Source organism: Schistocerca serialis, chromosome 8 (assembly GCF_023864345.2).
Source record: "Schistocerca serialis cubense isolate TAMUIC-IGC-003099 chromosome 8, iqSchSeri2.2, whole genome shotgun sequence".
Classification (NCBI taxonomy): Eukaryota; Metazoa; Arthropoda; class Insecta; order Orthoptera; family Acrididae; genus Schistocerca; species Schistocerca serialis.
The window spans coordinates 365392811-365417823 of NC_064645.1; the positions used below are offsets into that span (position 1 = coordinate 365392811).

At 38.4% G+C, this 25013-nt stretch overlaps 1 protein-coding gene across 1 annotated transcript in view; it reads left to right on the plus strand.

Annotated features, from left to right (window-relative positions):
• The window catches only part of LOC126417020 (cohesin subunit SA-2-like), a 486856-nt gene that overhangs the window by 112026 nt on the left and 349817 nt on the right, over window positions 1-25013 (plus strand). The window contains exons 3-4 of the mRNA XM_050084909.1: window positions 11602-11797; window positions 12367-12589. Coding sequence (XP_049940866.1) covers window positions 11602-11797; window positions 12367-12589 — 419 coding nt within the window. The remainder of the gene's footprint in view (window positions 1-11601; window positions 11798-12366; window positions 12590-25013) is intronic.

The window sequence follows — 25013 nt, forward strand, 5'->3', positions numbered from 1 at the left end:
TTGAATGTTCTGTCTTAGCAACAAACTTCTGTTCATAGTCTATATTTATCAATGGTGTTACTCTCTTTGCTGTACAGAATTGTATAAACTGTGTTTTCTCAAAATTTTGTGAGAGTCCATTTGCAGAGAACCACTTAATAATAATTTTCTGAAAGACATTATTTACAATTTCCTCAGCTGATTCTTGCTTATTGGGTGTGATTACTATACTTGTATCATCAGCAAGAAGAACTAGCTTTGCATCTACGTGAATATATAGTGGCAAGTCATTAATATGTATTAAGAACAATAAGGGGCACAAGACTGAACTTTGTGGGGCACTATTCTTGATACCTCCACATTTAAAGAGCTGATTTTTGCAGACTATCTGTACTATTAATTTCAAACTTCTGCATTCTCCCAGTGAAATATAAATTAAACCATTTGTGCAGTGTTCCACTCATACCACAATGCTTAAGCTAATCTAGAAGAATTTCATGATTCACACAGTCAAAAGCGTATGAGAGATCACAAAATATCCCAGTGGGTGATGTTCGGTTATTCATTTCATTTAATATTTGATCAGTGAAAGCATATATAGCATTTTCCGTTGAAATGCCTTTCTGAAAACGTAATTGACATTTTATTAGTACTTCATTTTTACAAATATGTGATGCTACTCTTGAAAACATTACTTTTTCAAGAATTCTGTATAAAGCTGTCAGAAGTGAGACTGGGCAGTAGTTGTTAGCATCAGACCTATCCCCTTTTTTATGCAATGGTTTAACAATAGTGTCTTTCAGTCTATTTTGGAAAAACACCCTGTTTCAGTGAACTACTACATATGTGGCTGAGAATCCTACTTATTTGTTGAGAACAAGCTTTTAGTACTCTGTTGGAAATGCCATAAATTCCATGTGAGCTTTTACTTTTGAGTGAATTTATTATTTTCCTAATTTCAGTAGGAGAGGTGGGTTGAATTTCAATTTTATCAAATTGCATAGGTATTGCCTCTTCCGTATACTGCCTTGTATTTTATAATGAATGGCTGGATCCCATTTTCTCTGCAACACTTAAAAAATGATTATTAAAAATATTTTCTACTTCTGACTTCTTGTTACCAAACTTTTCATTGAGCTTGATAGAAATACAGTCTTCCTGTGCTCTCGGTTGCCCTGTTTCCCTTTTAACAATATTCCAAATTTTTGTCAGATGTGCTAATCTCGGACATAATGCACATACATCTGGACTTTTTAATAACTTTCCTTAATACATTGCAGTAGTTTTTATAAAGTTTCACTCTTTTAGGATCATTACTACTCCTAGCTATAAGATACCTTTACCTTTTCTCTTTGCAAGTTATTTTTATCCCTATTATAAGCCATGGCTTTTTACATGGTTTCTTACAATCATATTTCACTGTTTTCTTAGGGAAACTGATTTCGAATGTACTCACAAAGGTATCATGAAATAGGTTAAATTTTAAATTAGCATCAGGTTCCCTGTACACCTCATCCCAGTGTAACTGTTGCAAGCTTTCCCTAAAGTTTTGAATTGTTAAATCATTAATTGAATGCACTATTTTGGATGACTTTTTTGCAGTACTGTATGGCACTATATCATATACTGTGAATCATGATCAAACAGACCATTCTTAACAGGAAAAGTTTTTATTTGATTAAATTTATCTGGGTCTGTGAAAACAGTAGCTATCAGTGTCCTGCTTTCCAGTACCACCAGAGTAGGAAAATCAGTAACTGACATCAAATTGAAAGAACCAAGTAATACTTCAAGGTCTAGCTTTCTATCAGACTCTTTCAGAAAATCTGCGTTGAAATCCCCACAAACAAGGATTTGCTTTCCTCTGTCTGACAGATAGCTCAACAAAGAATCGAAGTTTTTTCTTTTGAAACAAATAGTTTCCTAGTGAAAGTCTGTTGAGTGCTGACTGCACTTACATCTACTTGAGCCTCTTCCTTAGTTGACTGAGGTAGCAAGGCAAATCTGTTGTTTGTGCCAATGATGAAACTGTCAGATACTGTTCTCTTTTTGTGGCCCCTGTTCCTTGCTACCGCTTCCCATCTGTGTTCACCCTTCTCCCCCTTAACCTTATCAGTTTCTCCATAGCACTATCCATTTCAGCCTGAAGGGCTCTAATCTTCCCCTCCTGTTCTACTATTTTCCTATCCCTTGAACATAATCTGCGATACCGTGGAAGAGACCCATTTACTTGCCCGATTCCCATGCTCCCATGCCACTACATTTACCCCAATGTAACCATCTGCCACAACAGGTGCACAGAACCCCAGAACTGACTTTCCTATGGCAGTTCAAACACTTCTCGCACATGGTTGTTTACAATATTTTTACAAAATTTATCTAGGCAATAACAGTAATAGAATATTAACTACAGATCACAAGAGCTACATACAATGCACTTAGCTTTTCACTAACTCGTGCACGATGTTTTAGTAGTAATCTCTGTATTGCATATTACCCTGTCTTCCGCCTTTAATCTCTCAAGTTTTCAATCCTCGTCTGGTGCAGACCCCAACAATCACTCTTTCCTTCTCATCCTGTCCGATAAGTCTCCCCTGACCCGGGGTTCTGGGTGACTGTACTAAACTGTACCCTTTTTGCCAAACCTCTCCAGTCCTTTTCCTTCACCCCTCTTCCTTTCCCTTCATCTCTTCTGCCAGAAGAAGAAGCCACTGGCTCCGAATGCTTGTAAAAATTAAATCCTTTTTTTGTGTGTGTGTGTGTTCCCCTGTCGCCACATGGTGAGTAGATTTTTATCTGTCCATTTACATTATACTATCAATTATTAATTATTTTTGTCATTATAAAATGTTTCAAGTTATTGTCATCATCTCCTTCATATAATTTGAGTCCTGCCTTTCTCCAGCTTGGATCTTGTGCTTGCAATTGCTCCAAGGTATTGCACATTGTTACAAAATTGGGTTGATGTGTTTTGTCCTGCATAAATAGGACGCAGATTTTAGAATTTGGTACGGTGAGCTCTAAAAAATCATTTAACCTTTGGGGTAGCCTCAACAAGGTGTCAGCAATTATGTTTTATTTACTTTTGATGTACACCACCTCAAAATTTAATTCCTGGAAGGAGAAAGACCATCTGGCTATTGTTCTGTGCAGCAATTTGCACGTCAAGAGAAAATAAAGTGCTTGGTGGTCATAGTGGACTTCTGTGTGTTTCCACTCAAATAATTTTCGAATCTCTTAAAAGCCCACACTTTAGAGAGAGCTTAGAGGTAAGTTACTGGATATGATCACTCACATTCAGTAAGAGTTCTGCTTGCAAAACTATTTATCTTCAGTGTTTGTTGTTTATCTGTCTCAGTTATTTGGAATAGGCATGCTCCCAGACCCTGCAAAGAAGCAGCACTGCTTGAACAAAACTGTCGTGACAAATCTAGGTGATGCAATATATTTGCTGTGAGTAGAGCTTCTTTCATGTTTTCAAAGTTGGTGTGACGTTGATCATTCCACAACAAGTTCAACAGGACATCGCTGTTCAGCATCTGCTCAGGAATAAATTTTCTAAAGAAAGACACCAAGCTCACATAAGCTTTGAGTTGTTTTTTGTTCTGAGGTGGTGGGAAAATCACGATTGGTTACAATTTCCCCAGATCTGGCAAAATACCTAGTGGTGATATGATGTGTCCTAGGAATGTTGCCCATGATAAAGCATCGCCTTGGGTGTACCCACAACGAATCTGATTTTCTGTGTCCTGATACAGTTGCTTGGTAATAAGCTATGGAAGGCTCTGATGAATAACGGGGATTTGTACATTTACCCTCTGTAGTAAACATTGGAAACTGCTTATGCCAGAGTAATCCTTTGTCAGCTAGAAGAGTAGACAGGCAGGATGGTACCATCTGCTACTCCAGTTGAATTGTTCGGCTGGATACGGGTATATCTGTATTGACTTTGGCTGTGCCTGTTGCATTTTATACTTCCCTTCCTCTCCAGCTGAAGAACTAGTGGTCTGTGCTAATGTCATACCCATATCCAGTAATCTTGATTCTGCTTTCTCCTTCAATTTCTTTCTGTCATTATCAATTCTTTCTTGGGTTTTCTTTACAAAATTACTGCTAAGTTTTAAATTACTCCATTCTACAGACAGTTCTTGCACTTCTTCTGGCAAATCTTTTCATATAGTTTGCAACTCTGTAATAGTATCTTGCATCTCCTTTACACTTACATTAATTTCTGATCGAGTTGCCTGCATTTCAATGTGTGTGTTGCTCATGATTTTCAGCTTAACTGCCATTTCCTCCTGTACCTTCTTAACATCTGGTACCTTTTTACCTGGCTGATCTATTTCCTGAGACAGATCTGTAAATAACTCCACTTTTTAATTCTTTTCCCATTTCGGACAACTTACATGTTACATCATTTGATGGGTCAGTCCGCAACTTTTTTCTTAGGTCATCAAACTTTTACCTTTGTTCATTCGAAAGTACCTCAGTTTTTTTTTTATTTTTATTTTTATTTTTTTAAACATTATTCCTATAATCATTAAATGTTTGTGTTTGTTGTTTTGAAGAATCTTTGACTTTTTGTGCCAAGTTATTAAATTTTTATGTTGGACCATTAAAAAAAGTTTTGTGTTTGCGTTTCTTCATTCCTAAAATCATTTGAGTTTTCAGTATCCCTTGGATAATTTGTATCAGCATTGAGGTATCATTTTCATCACCTACTGAGTCGTGTCTGATTACTTTCGGGTCTGTTTCGCCCAATTTGGAAATTTTATGTCCTCTAGGCTCATGAAAAATTGCTTCCTGGTGAGATTCGTGAATTTCTTTCATTACCATAAGTAATATTGTCAATATTGCTGTCCTCAATTGTAGTTGCCCTCCATGAACCATGGACCTTGCCGTTGGTGGGAAGGCTTGCGTGCCTCAGCGATACAGATAGCCGTACCGTAGGTGCAACCACAACGGAGGGGTATCTGTTGAGAGGCCAGACAAACATGTGGTTCCTGAAGAGGGGCAGCAGCCTTTTCAGTAGTTGCAAGGGCAACAGTCTGAATGATTGACTGATCTGGCCTTGTAACAATAACCAAAACGGCCTTGATGTGCTGGTACTGCGAACGGCTGAAAGCAAGGGGAAACTACAGCCGTAATTTTTCCCGAGGGCATGCAGCTTTACTGTATGATTACATGATGATGGCGTCCTCTTGGGTAAAATATTCCGGAGGTAAAATAGTCCCCCATTCGGATCTCCGGGCGGGGACTACTCAAGAGGATGTCGTTATCGGGAGAAAGAAAACTGGTATTCTACGGATCGGAGCGTGGAATGTCAGATCCCTTAATCGGGCAGGTAGGTTAGAAAATTTAAAAAGGCAAATGGATAGGTTAAAATTAGATATAGTGGGAATTAGTGAATTTCGGTGGCAGGAGGAACAAGACTTCTGGTCAGGTGACTACAGGGTTATAAACACAAAATCAAATAGGGGTAATGCAGGAGTAGGTTTAATAATGAATAGGAAAATAGGAATGTGGGTAAGCTACCACAAACAGCATAGTGAACGCATTATTGTGGCCAAGATAGATAAGAAGCCCACACCTACTACAGTAGTACAAGTTTATATGCCAACTAGCTCTGCAGATGACGAAGAAATTGAAGAAATGTATGATGAAATAAAAGAAATTATTCAGATTGTGATGGGAGACGAAAATTTAATAGTCATTGGTGACTGGAATTCGAGTGTAGGAAAAGGGAGAGAAGGAAACATAGTAGGTGAATATGGATTGGGGCTAAGAAATGAAAGAGGAAGCCGCCTGGTAGAATTTTGCGCAGAGCACAACATAATCATAGCTAACACTTGGTTTAAGAATCATGAAAGAAGGTTGTATACATGGAAGAACCCTGGAGATACTAAAAGGTATCAGATAGATTATATAATGGTAAGACAGAGACTTAGGAACCAGGTTTTAAATTTTAAGACAGTTCCAGGGGCAGATGTGGACTCTGACCACAATCTATTGGTTATGACCTGTAGATTAAAACTGAAGAAACTGCAAAAAGGTGGGAGTTTAAGGAGATGGGACCTGGATAAACTAAAAGAACCAGAGGTTGTACAGAGATTCAGGGAGAGCATAAGGGAACAATTGACAGGAATGGGGGAAATAAATGCAGTAGAAGAAGAATGGGTAGCTTTGAGGGATGAAGTAGTGAAGGCAGCAGAGGATCAAGTAGGTAAAAAGACGAGGGCTAGTAGTAATCCTTGGGTAACAGAAGAAATATTGAATTTAATTGATGAAAGGAGAAAATATAAAAATGCAGTAAGTGAAGCAGGCAAAAAGGAATACAAACGTCTCAAAAATGAGATCGACAGGAAGTGCAAAATGGCTAAGCAGGGATGGCTAGAGGACAAATGTAAGGATGTAGAGGCCTATCTCACTAGGGGTAAGATAGATACCGCCTACAGGAAAATTAAAGAGACCTTTGGAGATAAGAGAACGACTTGTACGAATATCAAGAGCTCAGATGGAAACCCAGTTCTAAGCAAAGAAGGGAAAGCAGAAAGGTGGAATGAGTATATAGAGGGCCTATACAAGGGCGATGTACTTGAGGACAATATTATGGAAATGGAAGAGGATGTAGATGAAGATGAAATGGGAGATATGATACTGCATGAAGAGTTTGACAGAGCACTGAAAGACCTGAGTCGAAACAAGGCCCCCGGAGTAGACAATATTCCATTGGAAATACTGACGGCCATGGGAGAGCCAGTCCCGACAAAACTCTACCATCTGGTGAGGAAGATGTATGAAACAGGCGAAATACCTTCAGACTTCAAGAACAATATAATAATTCCAATCCCAAAGAAAGCAAGTGTTGACAGATGTGAAAATTACTGAACTATCAGTTTAATAAGTCACAGCTGCAAAATACTAAGACAAATTCTTTACAGACAAATGGAAAAACTAGTAGAAGCCAACCTCGGGGAAGATCAGTTTGGATTCCGTAGAAACACTGGAACACGTGAGGCAATGCTGACCTTACGACTTATCTTAGAAGAAAGATTAAGGAAAGGCAAACCTACGTTTCTAGCATTTGTAGACTAGAGAAAGCTTTCGACAATGTTGATTGGAATACTCTCTTTCAAATTCTAAAGGTGGCAGGGGTAAAATACAGGGAGCGAAAGGCTATTTACAATTTGTACAGAAACCAGATGGCAGTTATAAGAGTCGAGGGACATGAAAGGGAAGCAGTGGTTGGGAAGGGAGTAAGACAGGGTTGTAGCCTCTCCCCGACGTTGTTCAATCTGTATATTAAGCAAGCAGTAAAGGAAACAAAAGAAAAATTCGGAGTAGGTATTAAAATTCATGGAGAAGAAATAAAAACTTTGAGGTTCGCCGATGACATTGTAATTCTGTCAGAGACAGCAAAGGACTTGGAAGAGCAGTTGAATGGAATGGACAGTGTCTTGAAAGGAGGATATAAGATGAACATCAATAAAAGCAAAACAAGGATAATGGAATGTAGTCGAATTAAGTCAGGTGATGCTGAGGGAATTCGATTAGGAAATGAGGCACTTAAAGTAGTAAAGGAGTTTTGCTATTTGGGGAGCAAAATAACTGATGATGGTCGAAGTAGAGAGGATATAAAATGTAGGCTGGCAATGGCAAGGAAAGCGTTTCTGAAGAAGAGAAAGTTGTTAACATCGAGTATAGATTTAAGTGTCAGAAAGTCATTTCTGAAAGTATTCGTATGGAGTGTAGCCATGTATGCAAGTGAAACATGGACGATAAATAGTTTGGACAAGAAGAGAATAGAAGCTTTCGAAATGTGGTGCTACAGAAGAATGCTGAAGATTAGATGGGTAGATCACATAACTAATGAGGAAGTATTGAATAGGATTGGGGAGAAGAGAAGTTTGTGGCACAACTTCACCAGAAGAAGGGATCGGTTGGTAGGACATGTTCTGAGGCATCAAGGGATCACCAATTTAGTATTGGAGGGCATCGTGGAGGGTAAAAATCGTAGAGGGAGACCAAGAGATGAATGCGCTAAGCAGATTCAGAAGGATGTAGGTTGCAGTAGGTACTGGGAGATGAAGCAGCTTGCACAGGATAGAGTATCATGGAGAGCTGCATCAAACCAGTCTCAGGACTGAAGACCACAACAACAATTGTAGTTGAGCTTAAATAATACTTGCGGTTGCCGTCTGACTCACCGACATGTTCACACTCACTATCATTTGTCTTCGAGTTAGTTGTGGCGACATATTGTGCTTGACCATTAATTACTGAATTGGAAACAATGGTTTGGTCTAGTGCATCTGTTCCTGCCTTGTAATTCACCAGTTGCAAATTTTCATAACAAATATCCTTTTCTTAATTAAGCTGAGAATATTTTATAAATTATACTCTGATGTGTTGCAGTTCATTGTTGTCGCACTTACATTTATTCAAAATTATCAGCCAAAAAATGATTTTTAATAAACATGCCATTTTACTACAATTTAAAATGTTCCAGTTTTTAGAGTGGGAGGTGAGAGGTACTACTACTGTTAGATACTATTGAGATTTTATCTTGATGTGTATCAAAATTTTTTAGTGGTGGTTTCCATGCAGGTTTTGTTCTCCATCCATTGATATCCTTCTTTTGCAATCCTTCCTCTCTTTCTCTTGGCAATATTCATACAACAAAGAAAACAAAAGATAATTAATACAGTGGAAATTCTTACATATTTACATCAGTTATCTATAACTGGCACAGTCATTTCTAGGGTCACCAGTTCTAGTGGTATTTAAGCACTGGCGCCGTAAGAAGGTGTGAATAATGTTTATTGTTTGGAGGTGTGTTGCTGGCACATACTTTCACCAGTAGCAATTCACATGTGTTTAAGTTCACACCTCCACAGTCTTTTGCTTAGATGACGTGTTTAACAATATAATTGATTGATATAGTAATTCTCCTTTAAACAGAGTGACATTGACCTCTTCTTTCTTGAATAAAGGGATGCACCATCCATGTCCATGATAAAGAATGCAGTATAATACAATCATAAATAATGTCACCATTATATCTGAAGATTGCAGGCTGCAAATTGTTGAGGTATCATTTTCAGGATGATGAGCAATTTAGAAATGAAGGAAACTGCCTCCATTTCCATAAGATATCTTTTAAAAACTTTGATACAAATATTTATGTTGTTGTCTGACCTATACGCAGTACATTCATCCAAAATCACGGACGCCCAAAGACAGATAGTTGAAGAGGAAGAAATTTGATATCAGCTCAGGAAACATTGGAATATGGATACATGTTCATCTCTCTTTTTTGCGTGGGGGTATTTGTATCGTGTCTTTGCCTCACACTGTGTTCTTATACTTATCAAATGACACATACTTCATAGCTAAACAAACTTAAAATCTTTCACACTTTTCAAATCCCTACAAAATGTTATACCTACCTATTTATTCGAATTGACTGACTCCAACTGTGACTTATTAATATTGTTGTCGTAGGATACTACATTCTTTTGTTTCGTAAAGTGCACAATTTTACACTTATAAATATTTGAAGCAAGTGGCCTGTCTTCACACTGCATCGAAATCTTATCAAGATGCCACTGAATGTTTATGTTGCTTGTTTCAATCAGTATTTCATTTCTGATAACTGGGTCTTCTGCAAAAAGTCAGAGGTTACTATTAATATTGTCCACAAGGTCGTTAATGTATAAGATGAATAGCATGGGTTCCTACACACTTCCCTGGGACACATCCAAAGTTAATTCCACTTTTGTCAATGACTCTGCATCCAAGGTAACTTGCTGTGTCCTTCCTACCAGAAGATCCTCAGTCCAATCACAAACTTAGCTTGATACTCCATACAGTCGTACTTTTTATAACAAATGTAGATGTTGTGCTGAAATCAAATGCTTTTGGAAATTGGGAATACTGTATCTGCATGAATGCTTTGATTCAAGGCTTTCAGTACCTCTTGTGAGAGAAGTGCTGATTGGATTTCACATGATTGATGTTTTTCGGAATCCATGCTGATTGACATTGAGGGGATCATTCTGTTCAAGGTACCTCATTATTTTTTAGCTCAGAAAATGTTTTAAGATTCTCTAACAAATTGATTTTGAAGATACTGGATGCTAGTTAGGTGGGTCAGTTCTGCTACCATTCTTGTACATGGGAGTCTCATCTGCTTTCTTGCAACTACTGAGCATGGTGTGTTGTTTGAGGGAGGTAAAATAAATTATAGTTAAAAGAGGGCCTAACTCAGCCAAAAATTCAGAATAGAATCTGATAAAGATCCCGTCAGGCCCTCTGTCTTTGTTGAATTTTAATGATTTCAGCTGTTTATCAATGCCACTGACATGAATATCTATTTCACTCATCTTTTCAGTGGTTGAGAATTAAATTGGGACAATACTCCTGAATTTTCCTTCATAAAGGAACATTTGAAAACAGAGTTACGCATTTCTGCTTTCACTTTGCTCCCCCAGGTTTCAGTTTCCGTCTCATCCACAAGTGACTGGATGCAAACTTTGGTGCCACTAACAGCCTTTACAAATGACCAGAATTTCTTTTGGTTTTGTGAAAGATCGTTTGGCAGTACTCTGCTATTGTAGTCATTGAAGACTTCATGCATTGCTCTCTTGACAGCTGAATGTGTTTCATTCAGCATCTCTCTATCAATAGCTCTATGGTTTGTTTGACACCTATTATCCAGTAGTCTCTGTTGCTTTAGAAGTTTCTTTATAATGACAGTATCCTAAGGTGAGCCCCTCCTATAATGAATTGGTCTACTAGATACATATCCGTCCTGGTCGACTATTGTGTTAAACTTGAGCTGTAGTTACTGTTCATGCTCCTGTCCTGTGCTAAAAGTTTCTATTTCCTTTTGCTTCTTTATCTGTTTTACTGAATATATACGCCTTTCTACTTACTTTAGTTGCCCTTTGTACTTTGATCGTCACTGTTGCCACAACTGCCTCGTGGTCACGGATACTAGTTTTAATGTGGACATCTGTAAAGAGATCAGATCTGTTTGTTGCCATTGGATCTTATATATTTCCATCATACGTGGGGTTCTGAACTGTGTGTTGTAAATAGTTTCCAGAGGAAGCATTTAGTAATATTTCACAGAATGACTTGTTGTCATGACCACCACTAACAAAACTGTAACCATTTCGTTTGTTGTATGCAGAACTTGTTCATTGTTGCATATAGTAGCGTGGTTTGACATTCACACCGGATGCTCCATGCTGTACTCAATCCCTTTTGTGTGGCACAGTTGGTGTGGACATGGCTTAAGGCAGTGACGTGGAACAGTAAAAACATGTTTTAATAAATCACAATGATATACCACATTTCCTATTGATGGGTGAATTCTTAAACTGTATATACAAAACTTTTCATCTAGCTGACAGTATTATTATTCTATTAGAAAAATACCAAGTTAATTAATAAAAACTGTGTTTTTTGGTTTGCATTAAATTAAATGTTTTGTGGGCAGCTACCATTTCAACAGCTGAATTTTAGTTGTGTCACAGCTTCATAATCTGTATGGCCATCAAGTGAATAGGAGGATCCAGAATTTGAATTAATTTTGTATTAAATATCATTTTTCAGGCTGGTCATGAAGGTTTCCCAATATTAAAAAACAAGAAAACTTCAACAAAGCTGTGCCACTTGATGCAAATGTTGATAAAAAAGTGTGAGCATTCTATTCTGTACGATGGGTTTCTAATGAGCAGTCTTTGCCATTTATTGTGCAAGCTTTCAGGAAGTAAAATACGAGGCTTCAGATATGTTAGCACTTTGGCAGGTGAGTCCACAGGTAGCTTTGTTGATGTGTGATACGTTTCATATATATCTGCACTGCTATATAAAGACAAGTCGCATTTTAATGTTATCAAATTCAAATTTTTACTGGTACTGTAATGACCATTCAGATGAACACAGGCTATATATTTTTAAATGTATATAATATGTAAATATACATCATATTTAATTGAGAAAGGGGAAAGCTTGTTACTAAAGCTTTCAGAAAATACGTGACCAATTTATTTCAAATTTTTACATGTGCTCTTATGAACATTTCAGTGACCATAGGCCATATACTTTTTTAAACAATGACATGCAGGTTATCTGTTAAAAGCAACTGTGAGAAATAAAATGTCATGCTCTGCTGTGAAAATGTATGGTTTTTTCTTTGCCACAGTCAATTTTAACTATGATAGCTTTTTGTTTGCAGTTAGAACTTTCATATTTGGGTGATTAAATGCTTACCACTGTGTGTAGACATCGGAAACAAAAGTATGAATACTGGTGCATTTTGAATCTCCCAGTTATCCAAAATAAAGTTGATGCGATAAAATTCGTTTTTCTTTACAGGGTTATCAATAGCTTCAGAACTTGCAGAATTGTGTTGTAATGTAGAGAAACAGAGAAATAATTTAAACAAACAACTTAGCACTGAGAGAGATTTCACTGTTGAAAGGGAAGTTTCGTGGCGAGAATCACTTATTTCATCTTTGAGTGAGATCTCTGAAAATTTGCTGGAAGCTGTTGGACTAATGCAACTACTTGTTGGACAGATATTCAAGCACAGAGTCAAGTTTGTAACAAATTCATTTAATCAAAAATGATCTTTATTATTTTTTACTAACTACAGATCTGTAGTCTTTGTAATTCTATTTGTAAGTTAACTGATAGATTTTCACTTCATTGATTAGGAAGATGTAAATCACTTAAGGCTCAAAATCATGAAAAGTTCAATTTTTACTTTTTTGTGTTTTCTGAATCTGCAGACTATTACCTTTTAATAGATATATAATTTATTCAATTCCGAAGACTACAACTATTTTTAAATTTTTTTTGAAATGTGTTCTACATGGGCGTGACCCACTGTGGCGCTGTTAAACTGCTGTCAAATGGTGTTATTATTAACGTCCGTGTTCATCAGGTACATTTTAGTGATGTTAGATAAAGTATGTGTTGTGGCTAACCTGTGATGGTTCAATATATATCGCTGGTGTGATTGTCGATTGTTTCATGTTTATTTACTCTGTCGTTATCTCGGAAATATTCGTAATTAATTCTGTTTCTTGAGTCTCTGTTTTGTTGAAGTATAATAATGAGTAAAAGTAAAGTTATTAGAAATCCTCTGAAGGCTTTTAAGAAAAGGAGAAATGTTGGAAAGCCAAAGGTATGTGTTATTACTGTAAACAATAAAGACGATAACCAAGTGAGTGAACCTAACCTCTCAAGTACACCTGCCCATAGCAGTCAAAGTGGGAAAGAAAATACTTCACAGAAGAAGCTTGGTTCAATGAGTGAAAACTATGAATGTTTTATGGGCGAATCGGATGTGAATGAAATATTTGATATGTCGGTTCTCAAAGGAATTTTTTCAAACTGTGTAAGATGTATTCATTGTAGTGAAGTTGGTCTGGAACTCTCCATAATAAAGCACGTAGGACTTGCTAGTGAAATACAACTGAAATGTGATAAGTGTTCATACATGACCACCTTTTGGAACAGTGTTGCAGTAACTGCAACTGAAGAAAATTGTAGCAAAATCTACGAACACAACATTAGTTTATTCCTTGTGTTCAGTTGGTAAGGGTGCTACTGCAGGTGCAATTTTCTGTGGCATCATGAATCTTCCAAATCCCCCAACCAAGTTTACGACCTATAATAAATTAATAGGGTCTAAAGTAGATGATGTCTGTATAGAATCTATGAAGAACGCTGTGGAAGAGGCAGTAATGGAAAATAATGGTAACAGAGATTTGACTGCAGCGTTCGATGATACCTGGCATAAACGGGGACACACATCTCTTCATGGTGTAGTATCTGCCACCAGTATGTATACAGGGAAAGTTTTAGATGTAGCAGTAATACCAAAGTATTGTAGATGTCCACAAAAATATAAAGGCACACATGAAAATAATTGCAAAGCTAACTATAGTGGCAGTAGTGGAGGAATGGAAGTGGCTGGTGTTGCCAGTATATTCCAGCGTTCTGAGGCGTGTGATAAAGTGCGATATGTTAATTACCTTGGTGACGGTGATTCTAAAAGTTTCAAACATGTTCAAGGACTGAAGCCCTATGGTGATGATGTTGTAGTGCAGAAATTTGAGTGTATTGGACACTTGCAGAAGCGAATGGGAACAAGACTTCGGCGACTGAAAGCTTCGTACAAAAAACAAAAACTCAGTGATGGTAAAGGGTTGGATGGGAAGGGAAGGTTAACTGACAGTGTAATTGACAAAATACAGAACTATTATGGAATGGCTATTAGGCAAAATACACAAAGTGTTGACGAAATGAAGAAGGCTGTTTGGGCTCTTTTTTTTTCATACTTCTTCAACCGATGAAAATCCCCAACATAGCTTGTGTCCCAAGGAAGAAGACAATTGGTGTAAATATAACAAAGGATTGCTAACTGGTGAAGTATACACTCATAAGCATAGTCTGCCTCATGCAATAATGGAGGTGATAAAACCTATTTTCAGAGACTTAGCAGCACCTGAACTGTTGAAAAAGTGTATTCATGGAAAAACTCAAAACCCCAATGAAAGTGTAAATAGTGTTATATGGTCGAGAATCCCCAAGACTGTATTTGTTGGAATAGAAACACTTCACTTTGGCGTGTATGATGCTGTTGCGACTTTCAATGATGGCAACACTGTAAGGTGCAAGGTATTTAGAAATATGGGAATGAAGATAGGTTCTAACATGGTACGAGCGATGCTTGCTTTAGACAAGGAACGCCTTCGGGCTGCAGACAGGGCTGTAAAGAGTCTAGAAATACAAGCAAGAGTAAACAGGAGGAGGAACAAGAGGAAGCTGGAGGAGGAGTTTGCAGAGGATGAAGATAATCCATCCTATGGACCTGGAATGCACTAAAAAGTTAATCCAATCTTTGTCGCTCGATTCCCAAAACTTTTATTTTCTCATACTAATTACATGTTTTCTAAGGATCTTCCAAACATATTTGTTTCAAACTTTCAGTAAATGTTACACAGTACCTTCTGCATAATTTAACACAGCCTTTTTCCAAAAAACTGTATATTTTTGAATATATAAATAAAAAATTGCAAAAAAATGTTGTGAATTTTCATTACAATTGAAAAAAAAATCATCTTTAATAACTGAACTAAAATTTTGTAAAATCCCTGTGTTAAGTTGTAGCCCATATTCCAATAAATAATCTGTAAAAAGTTCAACTTCCTACCTCAAATACTTTGTGAGGAAAGATGTAATTTATAAGCGTTATTTTAACATTGCAAGTATAGGGCATTCCGGAGCCCCTTAAACAGTAGGGGTTTTAATAACTAAGCCACCAAGTGTTTAAAATTGAATGAAATCATGGCAGTAAATTACATGTTGTGATAATTAGTTTTATTGATTTATAACCTGTATTGGCATTGCAGTATTTCTTGTCATCACAGTTTTACAGCTTCTGCTTATATAGTAAAGTAATAACTTTTTGTTTTGATACTTGCAGTACAAGACACACAAACAAATTACATAGTGATGTTAATTTAATGTTATTAATGTAAGATACATACTGTTACACCTAGATCTGACATGTGAATGCTATCATGTTAAAACTATTATGGAAGTAACATTTCACTGCTGGATATAAATTTGTACCTAACCAATTGTGTGCATAAAAAGTGATTTTGGCTTTTTCATTAAAGTCAATATCATTTCTCCTTTCTTGATTTTTTTTTTTTTTTTTTTTAGTTTTTCTTTATTGTGTACTTGTCTGTCACATGTTGTGCATTCCTGCTTGTAAGTGCTAAGTGATAAACAGTGATCAAGCTTCATGGACTCGTACAAAAATTTGCTTTGTTTTTCCCATAATCTTTTCATTCAAAAACGGTGTGATTAACATGATTGATGTTTTTAGAAGCTCAAATGTTTTAGTATCAGAGCTATAGCTGATAACTGGTTTTTCACACATCTAACTAAAAGGACGCAGAGTGTAGCATGAAGAAACTTGGGGAGTGCCCACAATGGAGTAGCATCTTCAAAATCGGGAATAATCACTACAGAGGGTGTATACGCACCGGGACAACTGGGAAATCTGGGAAAAAACTGGAAATTTTTGCATCTGGGAGAAAACCGGGAAAAACCCGGGAATTTTTTTAAAATGTTGGGAATTTTTTGTTGTTTTAGTTTTCAGCTAAATTTTTACTGGTAAGAGCTGATATTCTAACAAAGAATTTTACTTTAGATCATTACTGCAATATAATACTGCAGCAATAAAACATAAACGAGGAAAAAAATAAATAAAACTTAAATGGCAAAGGACACGTGGTATTTACAGCAACAAAACACAGCACACATACAAGTGTCAGCCAACAGCAAACTGTGTCAAAGGCTTGAGGATGAAGACTATGCAATACTTCATAACAACAAACTGCTTCCGATGAGCGTGACATCACAATGGTTAACAGTATAATAGGTTCGTTTGAGCAGTTGCCAGCGGGCTTCTGCACATGTGCAGTTGAGTCTCATATGAGCACCATCTTCTCCCACTTCTGGCTACTTCAAGTGTGGCTGTTAGCTGTATCCTAGGTAACTAAACTCTAGCTGTCTCGGCATAGCAACAAGCAGCGAGATGCTACACGGAAACATTTTTGTGTGTACCCAAGCTGCCAGATTTGCACATATGCAGAGCAGTCTGGGTTGTAGTGGTATGAGGGGCTGTTTCCATGTGAACCGTGTTTACATGTAGTGATTTTGCTGTTTCCTCTTAGTTTACAGCTCTCAAGTACAAAATGGATTTCTGTGGCTGGCAGCTATAAAGTCAATTAAAATATTCACATAGTTTTGGAAGGCTAAAATATGTTATTAGTTTGTTTTCTGATTTTATTTTATTTCCATGTTTTTTGGCAGTCGGGCATTTATTGCCTTGCAGACCAATGAAGCTATTTTTGTCGAATTGCTAAAAAAAGGCTTTAATTAATTTTTTTCACAGAGACAGCCAATTTATTTGAAACACTATTGGCTAGTGTCAACTGTTTACATTGTTATCTTTTGGGACGCATGGCATTATGCCATAATAAAAAAACTAAACATGAGATAATACAGTACTGGTACTCCACGAAAATTTGCATTCTGAAAACCACACTGAAAAGTTTAGTATCAACTTGGGGCCTACTTCTTTGTCAACCTGGACATACGAATGTGCTCTTTAAGCCGAATTATGCATTTTAGTATGGTTTATGAAATTCCAATGCCCTTGGAGTGTCCTCTGATTTCCTGTTTCGTTTAAGATGTAATGTAAGATTTCTTAATGCTATATACATATGAACATGTGGGCTACCTACCTCATTGTAGTTGCGAAGGACAGTAACACTGTTTTCTGGCACTCTCTGACAACTGTTGAAATGAATTCTAACTGTCTGCTGGAAAATATTGCAATTGGTCATTTGAAAAGTACATTTTATTATACGCTATATGAGTTCTATTACATGTGGGAAAGTGCTTTGAATTTCTTAAATTACAGAGCATTTGATTTTCATTTAATGCTTAACTCTTTGAGGGCCAGCCGCTAGAAAAATTTAAGACCAGACATTTACGTCATTACTTTAAATTTTACTGGCACATTTGTGTGATGTTATCAAAGTGTAACACACACAAAAAAGACAAATGTTATATGTTAAAGCTTAGCTTTTCTTGTAGCTACACTATGTGCATTAACCAGTAACTTTCCCTATTCGAGTGTTCGCACTACTTAACAGTGATGTTGCTATAGGCTGACTACATCACGTGTCCTATGCTCTGAATCACTATGTTTACATGCGACACATCTTCTGAAAGACAAAAACCAAACTTTCGGAACCGTTTTTTGCTGTCATGATTGCATGTTAAGATCTGAAGTGGATTTGCTAGCACAGTTAACTACGGTGCCTTGGAAAACAGTTGTCACAGTCAGCACACTCGCTAGTTCTCTTCAGTTAGATGAGTTTTAAATAGTTTGTCTAACATTTCTACTTATTGTTCATTGTACAAAAAGCCATTCCATCCATATTACCAGAAAACTTTTAAAAATAAGATGAAACCTGACAGTCCAAGCACATTTCAAAACTGGTTGCATTTATATGGAAGCGAAAATCGATTCTGGAATTGGAAAACTGGCAAGCAGAAGTGGATTTCCAGAATAGATTTTGAAATGTTCACATGACCACCCAGGAGCAGTACTGGGAGATCAGTTTATGAAATTCGGGTTTGGGAGCCCCATGTAAAAGCGATGAACAGCTGCTATCGTCGGCTGGCGAGATCATGTGACTAGAGCTATGGTTGGCTTACAAAAGTGCATCGTGATCTCGATTTCAATACTTTGGAAACTAATGTTCTGTGTTTGGTTGAATTCAACTATATACGTTCTTAATACGAAAATGTGCAGCATACATATTGCTGTCCATCAAAGATCGTTCCAAAACACATTTTTTTTCCTGGGGTTCGTTTCCTAAAGTGGCGGGAGGTTCTATGCTGGTGTACAAAACCTTAACCATTCAAAGGATTGGTAAGTTTTACGATCCTGAGGGAAAGTATACTGTCACTTAACACAGAAAAAGCGTATTTTCATCTGGGAGAAAGTGTATCTTTTAATCGGGAAATCTGGGAAAACTTGGAATATTTTTTTTTCTTCTTGTCCATGTTTACACTCTGCTACAGGTTCACCAAAGGTATTGATATGAGGTCCACTCTTGTTTTCTTCGCTGACAATGCAAATAGTATATTCGGGCCTAATTCCAAAATTTAAGACTTGAAGAAAAGAAAGGAAATCAGTCTATCACATTGTGGAGGTAGGATCTGGTATGATAAAAGCAATAAGCAGGTATACGAGGTGTGTTCAAAAAATTCCGAAACTTTCTCCACAGAATTTTTCTGCATTTACCTTTTTACTCCTTTTGCGTGGTCTCCTTCCAAATACTCTCCTCCACTATTGATAAACTGCTCCCAATGCCGTTTCCACTTCCAGAAGCAGACCTGGTACGCACCTTGCTGGATTGCGTGAAGTGCTGTCTGTGAATTTTCTTTGATCTCATCTGTCATTTCATATCTTTGTCCTTCCAGTGGGGTTTTCAACTTTGGAAATAAAGTGTCTCTTAAGGAACATCTTGTTCTCATTTGTGATCCGAAAGCTCTTCACAGATTGTGAGGCAAAGGTCTTTTTGGTCTTGAATCATGAGGTATGGAGTGAAATTCATGGCAACATGATGTGTTCTAAATTGCTGTGTCAGGACTTCATGACATGATCCAGCTGAAATGTTACATTCTTCTGCAGTTTTTTTGTACAATCTGTCTTCAATAGGCACGTACGATTTTGTTGACGTTCCTGGTATCAGTGTTGTTGGTAGAGGTTGAAGGGCATCCTGAACCAAGGTCATCTTTAACTTTGTTTGCTCATGTTTAAACCTGTGTGAACCATTTGTAACACCAAGTACAGTTTAAGCACTTATCACCGTAGGCTTGCTGCATAATTTGTTATGTCTCTATAAAGGTTTCCTTGAGCTTCTCCAAAATTTAATGCTAATTGTTGCTCCTCTAACTCTGCCATCTCGAAATTTGTGAACTGTGCAACACAGCATTCTACTCGATATTGCCCTGAACAATAATAACAGACGTACAACAATGAGACATCTGGCAGTTAAACATTAAACACAGGCATGTGCAGGGATGCCAAACGCATTTTGCTCCAACACACCATTGGCATGAAATTACAAATGTTGCAGAATTGTTTAAACAGATTCCATATGCTGGTTTTGAGGCCTGTTTAAAAAACAGCTGTGAAGGATTACATAGTAGTAACTCATTGCAGTAAATGTCAGGATTATAATCATATGGCAACGAACTGCACAAAGATAGAAAGCAATTTTGTTCACTGTGGAGAAAATGAGTAGATATAGCTTAACCTGTATACCATGTTTTAGAAGCGAAAGGTTGTGTAATGGAAGTTGAAATGACTGTTCAGCGCATCAGATGCTTCTTAACAGTTTTTCCCTCTGTATTGATTATGGGTAAAGGGCTGATAATACCTGATGACAGAGTTCTATGAGAGCAAAAGATCACTTGCTGAATGTGCAAGTGAAAGAAATCTGTGCAAGTGAAAGAAATCTCCATCCATGGGAAAATGAGATGCGAGAGGGCACGGAATTACTGGCAGGAAATAAATGTTACCTGAGTGTAGGTACTCAGATGGAGAAGACTCGTGGAGGACTGGGCCATGAAAAGACTAATCTGTATATATTTACAAAAACTGGGGGAGTATGTTGCATTCAAAAGAAGGTACAACAACACACCACCAAAAAGGTACCAAAATTCAGTAAAAAGAAGCAGGAAACACAGTTAGTAAAACTGAGAAACACCACAAAGCACAGTCCCAGCACAACCAAGTACTGGCAAAGGAAGCAAAATGAAATATGAAGCTCAACAAGAGATATGCCAGTGCAGCTTAAACTCATGAGTCATCTTGATCAAGGGTTCATAATGCAATCATTGAAAACAGGACAGACAATATGTTTAAAAATAGCCCAGCTAATTTGTATGAGAAGTCAGGATGCCATGTATGAAATTTGCAAAGTAGCTGAGGAAATGATGTTTGACAGTATGCTTACAGAAACCATACACGAGAGATGGGAAAACACTTGGACTGCAGTTGCTGCTGAAGGCACCAAACACAGTTAAACCTGAAGACAACCATTGTCATTAAAAATGACACTAGTACCATTTAACCATAGCAATATCAAGGCATTTTCCGTATTTTGCATTACCAAGGGTTGTGTGTGGTGGGCTACTGTATGCCCACACCAAAGAAATTAAAAAAGAAGCATAATTTGTCAGTTGTTGTTGAATTACATTAATAACATATATTTTTACTAAAGTTCAGTCTTGATCACATCATGTATGTTTTAATAATATAGGTAACCGGTTGCGGTTCTTTCTACAAAACCATCATCAGACCTGCGGATAAATTTTAAGAAATACCATAGCTCCCTTAGGATGGTAGGCGGAGCTCTCCTCGCTGCTACGCAGTCAACTGATTGGGTACAGTTTTAACCGTCTACAGCTCCCTCTAGTAGTACAGAAGTTATTCCCAGATGCACTATCATCCTTTCCCTTTTTGTTGTCAGTGTTTTCTCTATATTCCTTTCGTCACCAATTCTGCAGAGAACCTCCTCATTCCAGTATGAGATTTTCACTCTGCAGTGGAGTGTGTGCTGATATGAAACTTTCTAGCAGATTAAAACTATGTGCCGGACCGAGACTCGAACTCAGGATCTTTGCCTTTCGCGGGCAAGTGCTCTACCACCTGAGCTACCCAAGCACGACTCACGCCCCGTCCTCACAGCTTTACTTCCGCCAGTACCTCGTCTCCTACCTTCAAAACTTCACAGAAGCTCTTCTGTGAACCTTGCAGAACTAGCACTCCTGAAAGAAAAGATATTGCGGAGACATGGCTTAGCCACAGCCTGGGGGATGTTTCCAGAATGAGATTTTCACTCTACAGGAGTGCTAGTTCTGCAAGGTTCGCAGAAGAGCTTCTGTGAAGTTTGGTAGGTAGGAGACGAAGGTACTGGCAGAATTGAGGATGTGTGGACGGGTCATGAGTCGTGCTTGTGTAGCTCAGATGGTAGAGCACTTGCCCTCAAAAGGCAAAGGTCCCTAGTTCGAGTCTCGGTCCGGCATACAGTTTTAATCTTCCAGGAAGTTTCAACCTCCTCATTCCTTACCTTATCAGTCAACCTAATTTCCAGCATTCTTCTGTAGTGACACATCTCAGATTCTTCAATTTTCTTGGGTTCCAGTTTTTCCACAGTCCATGTTTCACTAACAAACAGTTCTGTGCTCAAAACCTCATACATTTTCAGAAACGACTTTCTCAAATTAAGGCCTGTGTTTGAAACTAGTAGACTTCCCTTGGCAAGGAATGCCTATTTGGCAGTGCTGGTCCTCCTTGCTCCATCCTTCATTGGTTATTTTGCTGCCTAAGTAGCAGAATTCCTTAACTTCACCTGGTTTGTAACCATCAATCCTGATTTTAAGCTTCTCGCTGTTCTCATTTCTGCTACTTCTCATTACTTTAGTCTTCCTTCGATTTGCTTTCAATCCATATTCTGTACTCATTAGACTGTTTATTCCATTCAGCAGACCCTGTAATTCTTCTTTACTTTCACTGACGTCAGCAGTGTCATCAGCAGATCTTATCATTGATATCCTTTCACCTTAAATTTTAGTTCTGCTCTTGAACCTTTCTTTTATTTCTGTCATTGCTTCTTTGATGTATAAACTGAACAGTAGGGACAAAAGGCTACATCAGTGCCATACACCCCCTTCTAATCCAAGCACTTCATTCTTGGTCTTCACTCTTAATGTTCCCTCTTGACTTTTGAACATACTGTGTATTACCCATCTTTCCCTATAGCTTACACCTATTTTTCTCGGAATTTCAAACATCTTGCACTATTTGACATTGTCTAACGCTTTTTCTAGGTGATAGATTCTATGAAAGTGTGTCAGTTTTTCTTTAGTATTGCTTATGTTATCAACTGCAACATCAGAACTGCATCTCTGGTGGCTTTATCTTCCCTAAAGCCACACATCCTAAATTTTCTTTTTCATTATTCTGTATATTAGTCTTGTCAGCAACTCAGATGCACAAGCTGTTAAGCTGCTTGTGTGATAGTTGTCACATTTGTCGGTTCTGGCAATTTTTGGAACTGTGTAGATGATATTTTTCCAAAAGTCAGATGCTTTTAGAAATTCTGGTGGACTGTTATATAACACTTCTGCCTTATTTGATATTACGTCTTCCAAAGCGCTTTTAAATTCTGATTCTAATATTGGATACCGTATTTCTTCTATATCGACGCCTGTTTCTTCTTCTATCATGTCATCAGACAATTCTTCCCCTTCACACTGGCTGTTAGTGTACTCTTTCCACCTATCTGCTCTCTTCTCTGCATTTAACAGTGGAATTCCCACTGCAGTCGTAATGTTGCTACTCTTGCTTTTAATTTCAATGTAGATTGTTTTGCCTTTCCTGTATGCTGCTGCAGTCCTTCCAACAGTCATTTCATTTTCGATTTGTGCACTTTTTTATGCAGTCATTTTGCCTTAGCATCCCTGCATTTCCCATTTTTTTCATTCCTAAGTGACTTGTATTTCTGAGTATCCTTGAAGACAGAATGTACCAAGATGGAATGTATCTATTTCTGAGTATCCTTGAAGATAGAATGTACCGATATTATGAGAAGGAAAGTTGCCACCCACCTATTGCAGAGATGCTAAGTCACGGATAGGCACAACAAAAAGACTCAATTATAGCTTTCGGCCATTAAGGCCTTCTTCAATAATAAACACACATACACGCGTACACACACACACACACACACACACACACACACACACACACACACATTCATGCAAATGCAACTCACACACGAATGGAGTCCCAGGCAACTGAAACCACACTGCTAGCAGCAGCACTGTCGCGTGATGGGAGTGGCGATTGGGTGGGGGTAAAGAGGAGGCTGGGGCAGGGAGGGAGAGAGGTAATATGGTGGGGGGGGGGGGTGATGGAGAGTGAAGTGCTGCCAGTTAGATGGAGGACACGGGGGGGGGGGGGGGGGGGGGGGTAGTGGCAGAAAAGGAGAGAAGTAAAAAGACTGGGTGTGGTGGTGGTTTGACGGCTGTGTAGTGCTGGAATGGGTAAAGAGAAGGGGCTGGATGGGTGAGGACATTCACTAGCAAAGGTTGAGGCCAGGAGTGTTACAGGAGCATAGGATGCATCGCAGGGAAAGTTCCCATCCACGCAGTTCAGTAAAACTGGTGTTGGTGGGAAGGGTCCATACAGCACAGGCTGTGAAGCAGTCATTGAAATGAAGGATATCGTGCTTGGCATTGTGTTAAGCAACAGGGTGGTCCACTTGTTTGTTGGCCACAGTTGTCGGTGGCCATTCATGCAGACAGACAGCTCGTTGGTTGTCATGCCTACATAGAATGCAGAACAGTGGTTGCAGCTTAGCTTGTAAACCGCATGACTGGTTTCACAGACATCCCTGCCTTTGATGGGATAGGTGATATTAGTGACTGGACTGGAGTAGGTAGCAGTGGTGGGAGGGTGTATGGGACAGGTCTTGCATCTAGGTCTATTACAGGGGAATGAGACATGAGGTAAGGGATTCAGAGAAGGGGTTGTGTAAAGATGAATGAGTATATTGTGTAGATTCGGTGGGTGGCGGAATACCACTGTGGGAGGGGTGGGAAGGACTCACTACTCAAATCCTTGAGCGCATCCCAGAACCTCTCCCTGGGGTCCATCTCTCTGCTCACACCTACCACTCACACACTCCTACCTTCCATCATGCTTCCTAAAGTCCACAAACCCAACCACCCAAGAAACCCCATTGTGGCCGGTTAAGGTGCCCCCACTGAGAGAATCTCTGCTCTCATAGACTAACATCTTCAACCTATTGCCCGGAACCTATCCTACCACCCATTTCCTCCATCTATTTTCCAGAGTTCCTGTTCCTTTACCACACAGTGCCCTGCATGTCGCTTCTGATGCCACCTCCCTGGACACTAATATTCCGAATGCCCATGGCCTTACCTCTATTGAACACTACCTTTCCCAACGGCCAACAAATTCCTAACCAACAACCTCCTTCCTAGTTGCCATGACCAATTATATCCTCACCCACAATTACTTCTCCTTCTTTAGGCATTATCTACAAACAAATCTGGGGTTCGGCTATGGGCACTCGCATGTCACCATCCTATGCCAATCTATTCATGGGCCATCTAGAGGAATCCTTCCTAAACACCCAGAATCCTAAACCCCTCATCTGGTTCAGATTCACTGATTACATCTTTGCTATCTGGATCGAAGGTGAGGACAACCTATCCACATTCCTCCAGAACCTCAACAACTTCTCCCCCATTTGCTTCACCTAATCATACTCAACCCAACATGCCACCTTCCTAGAAGTTGACCTCCACCTCAGAGATGGCTA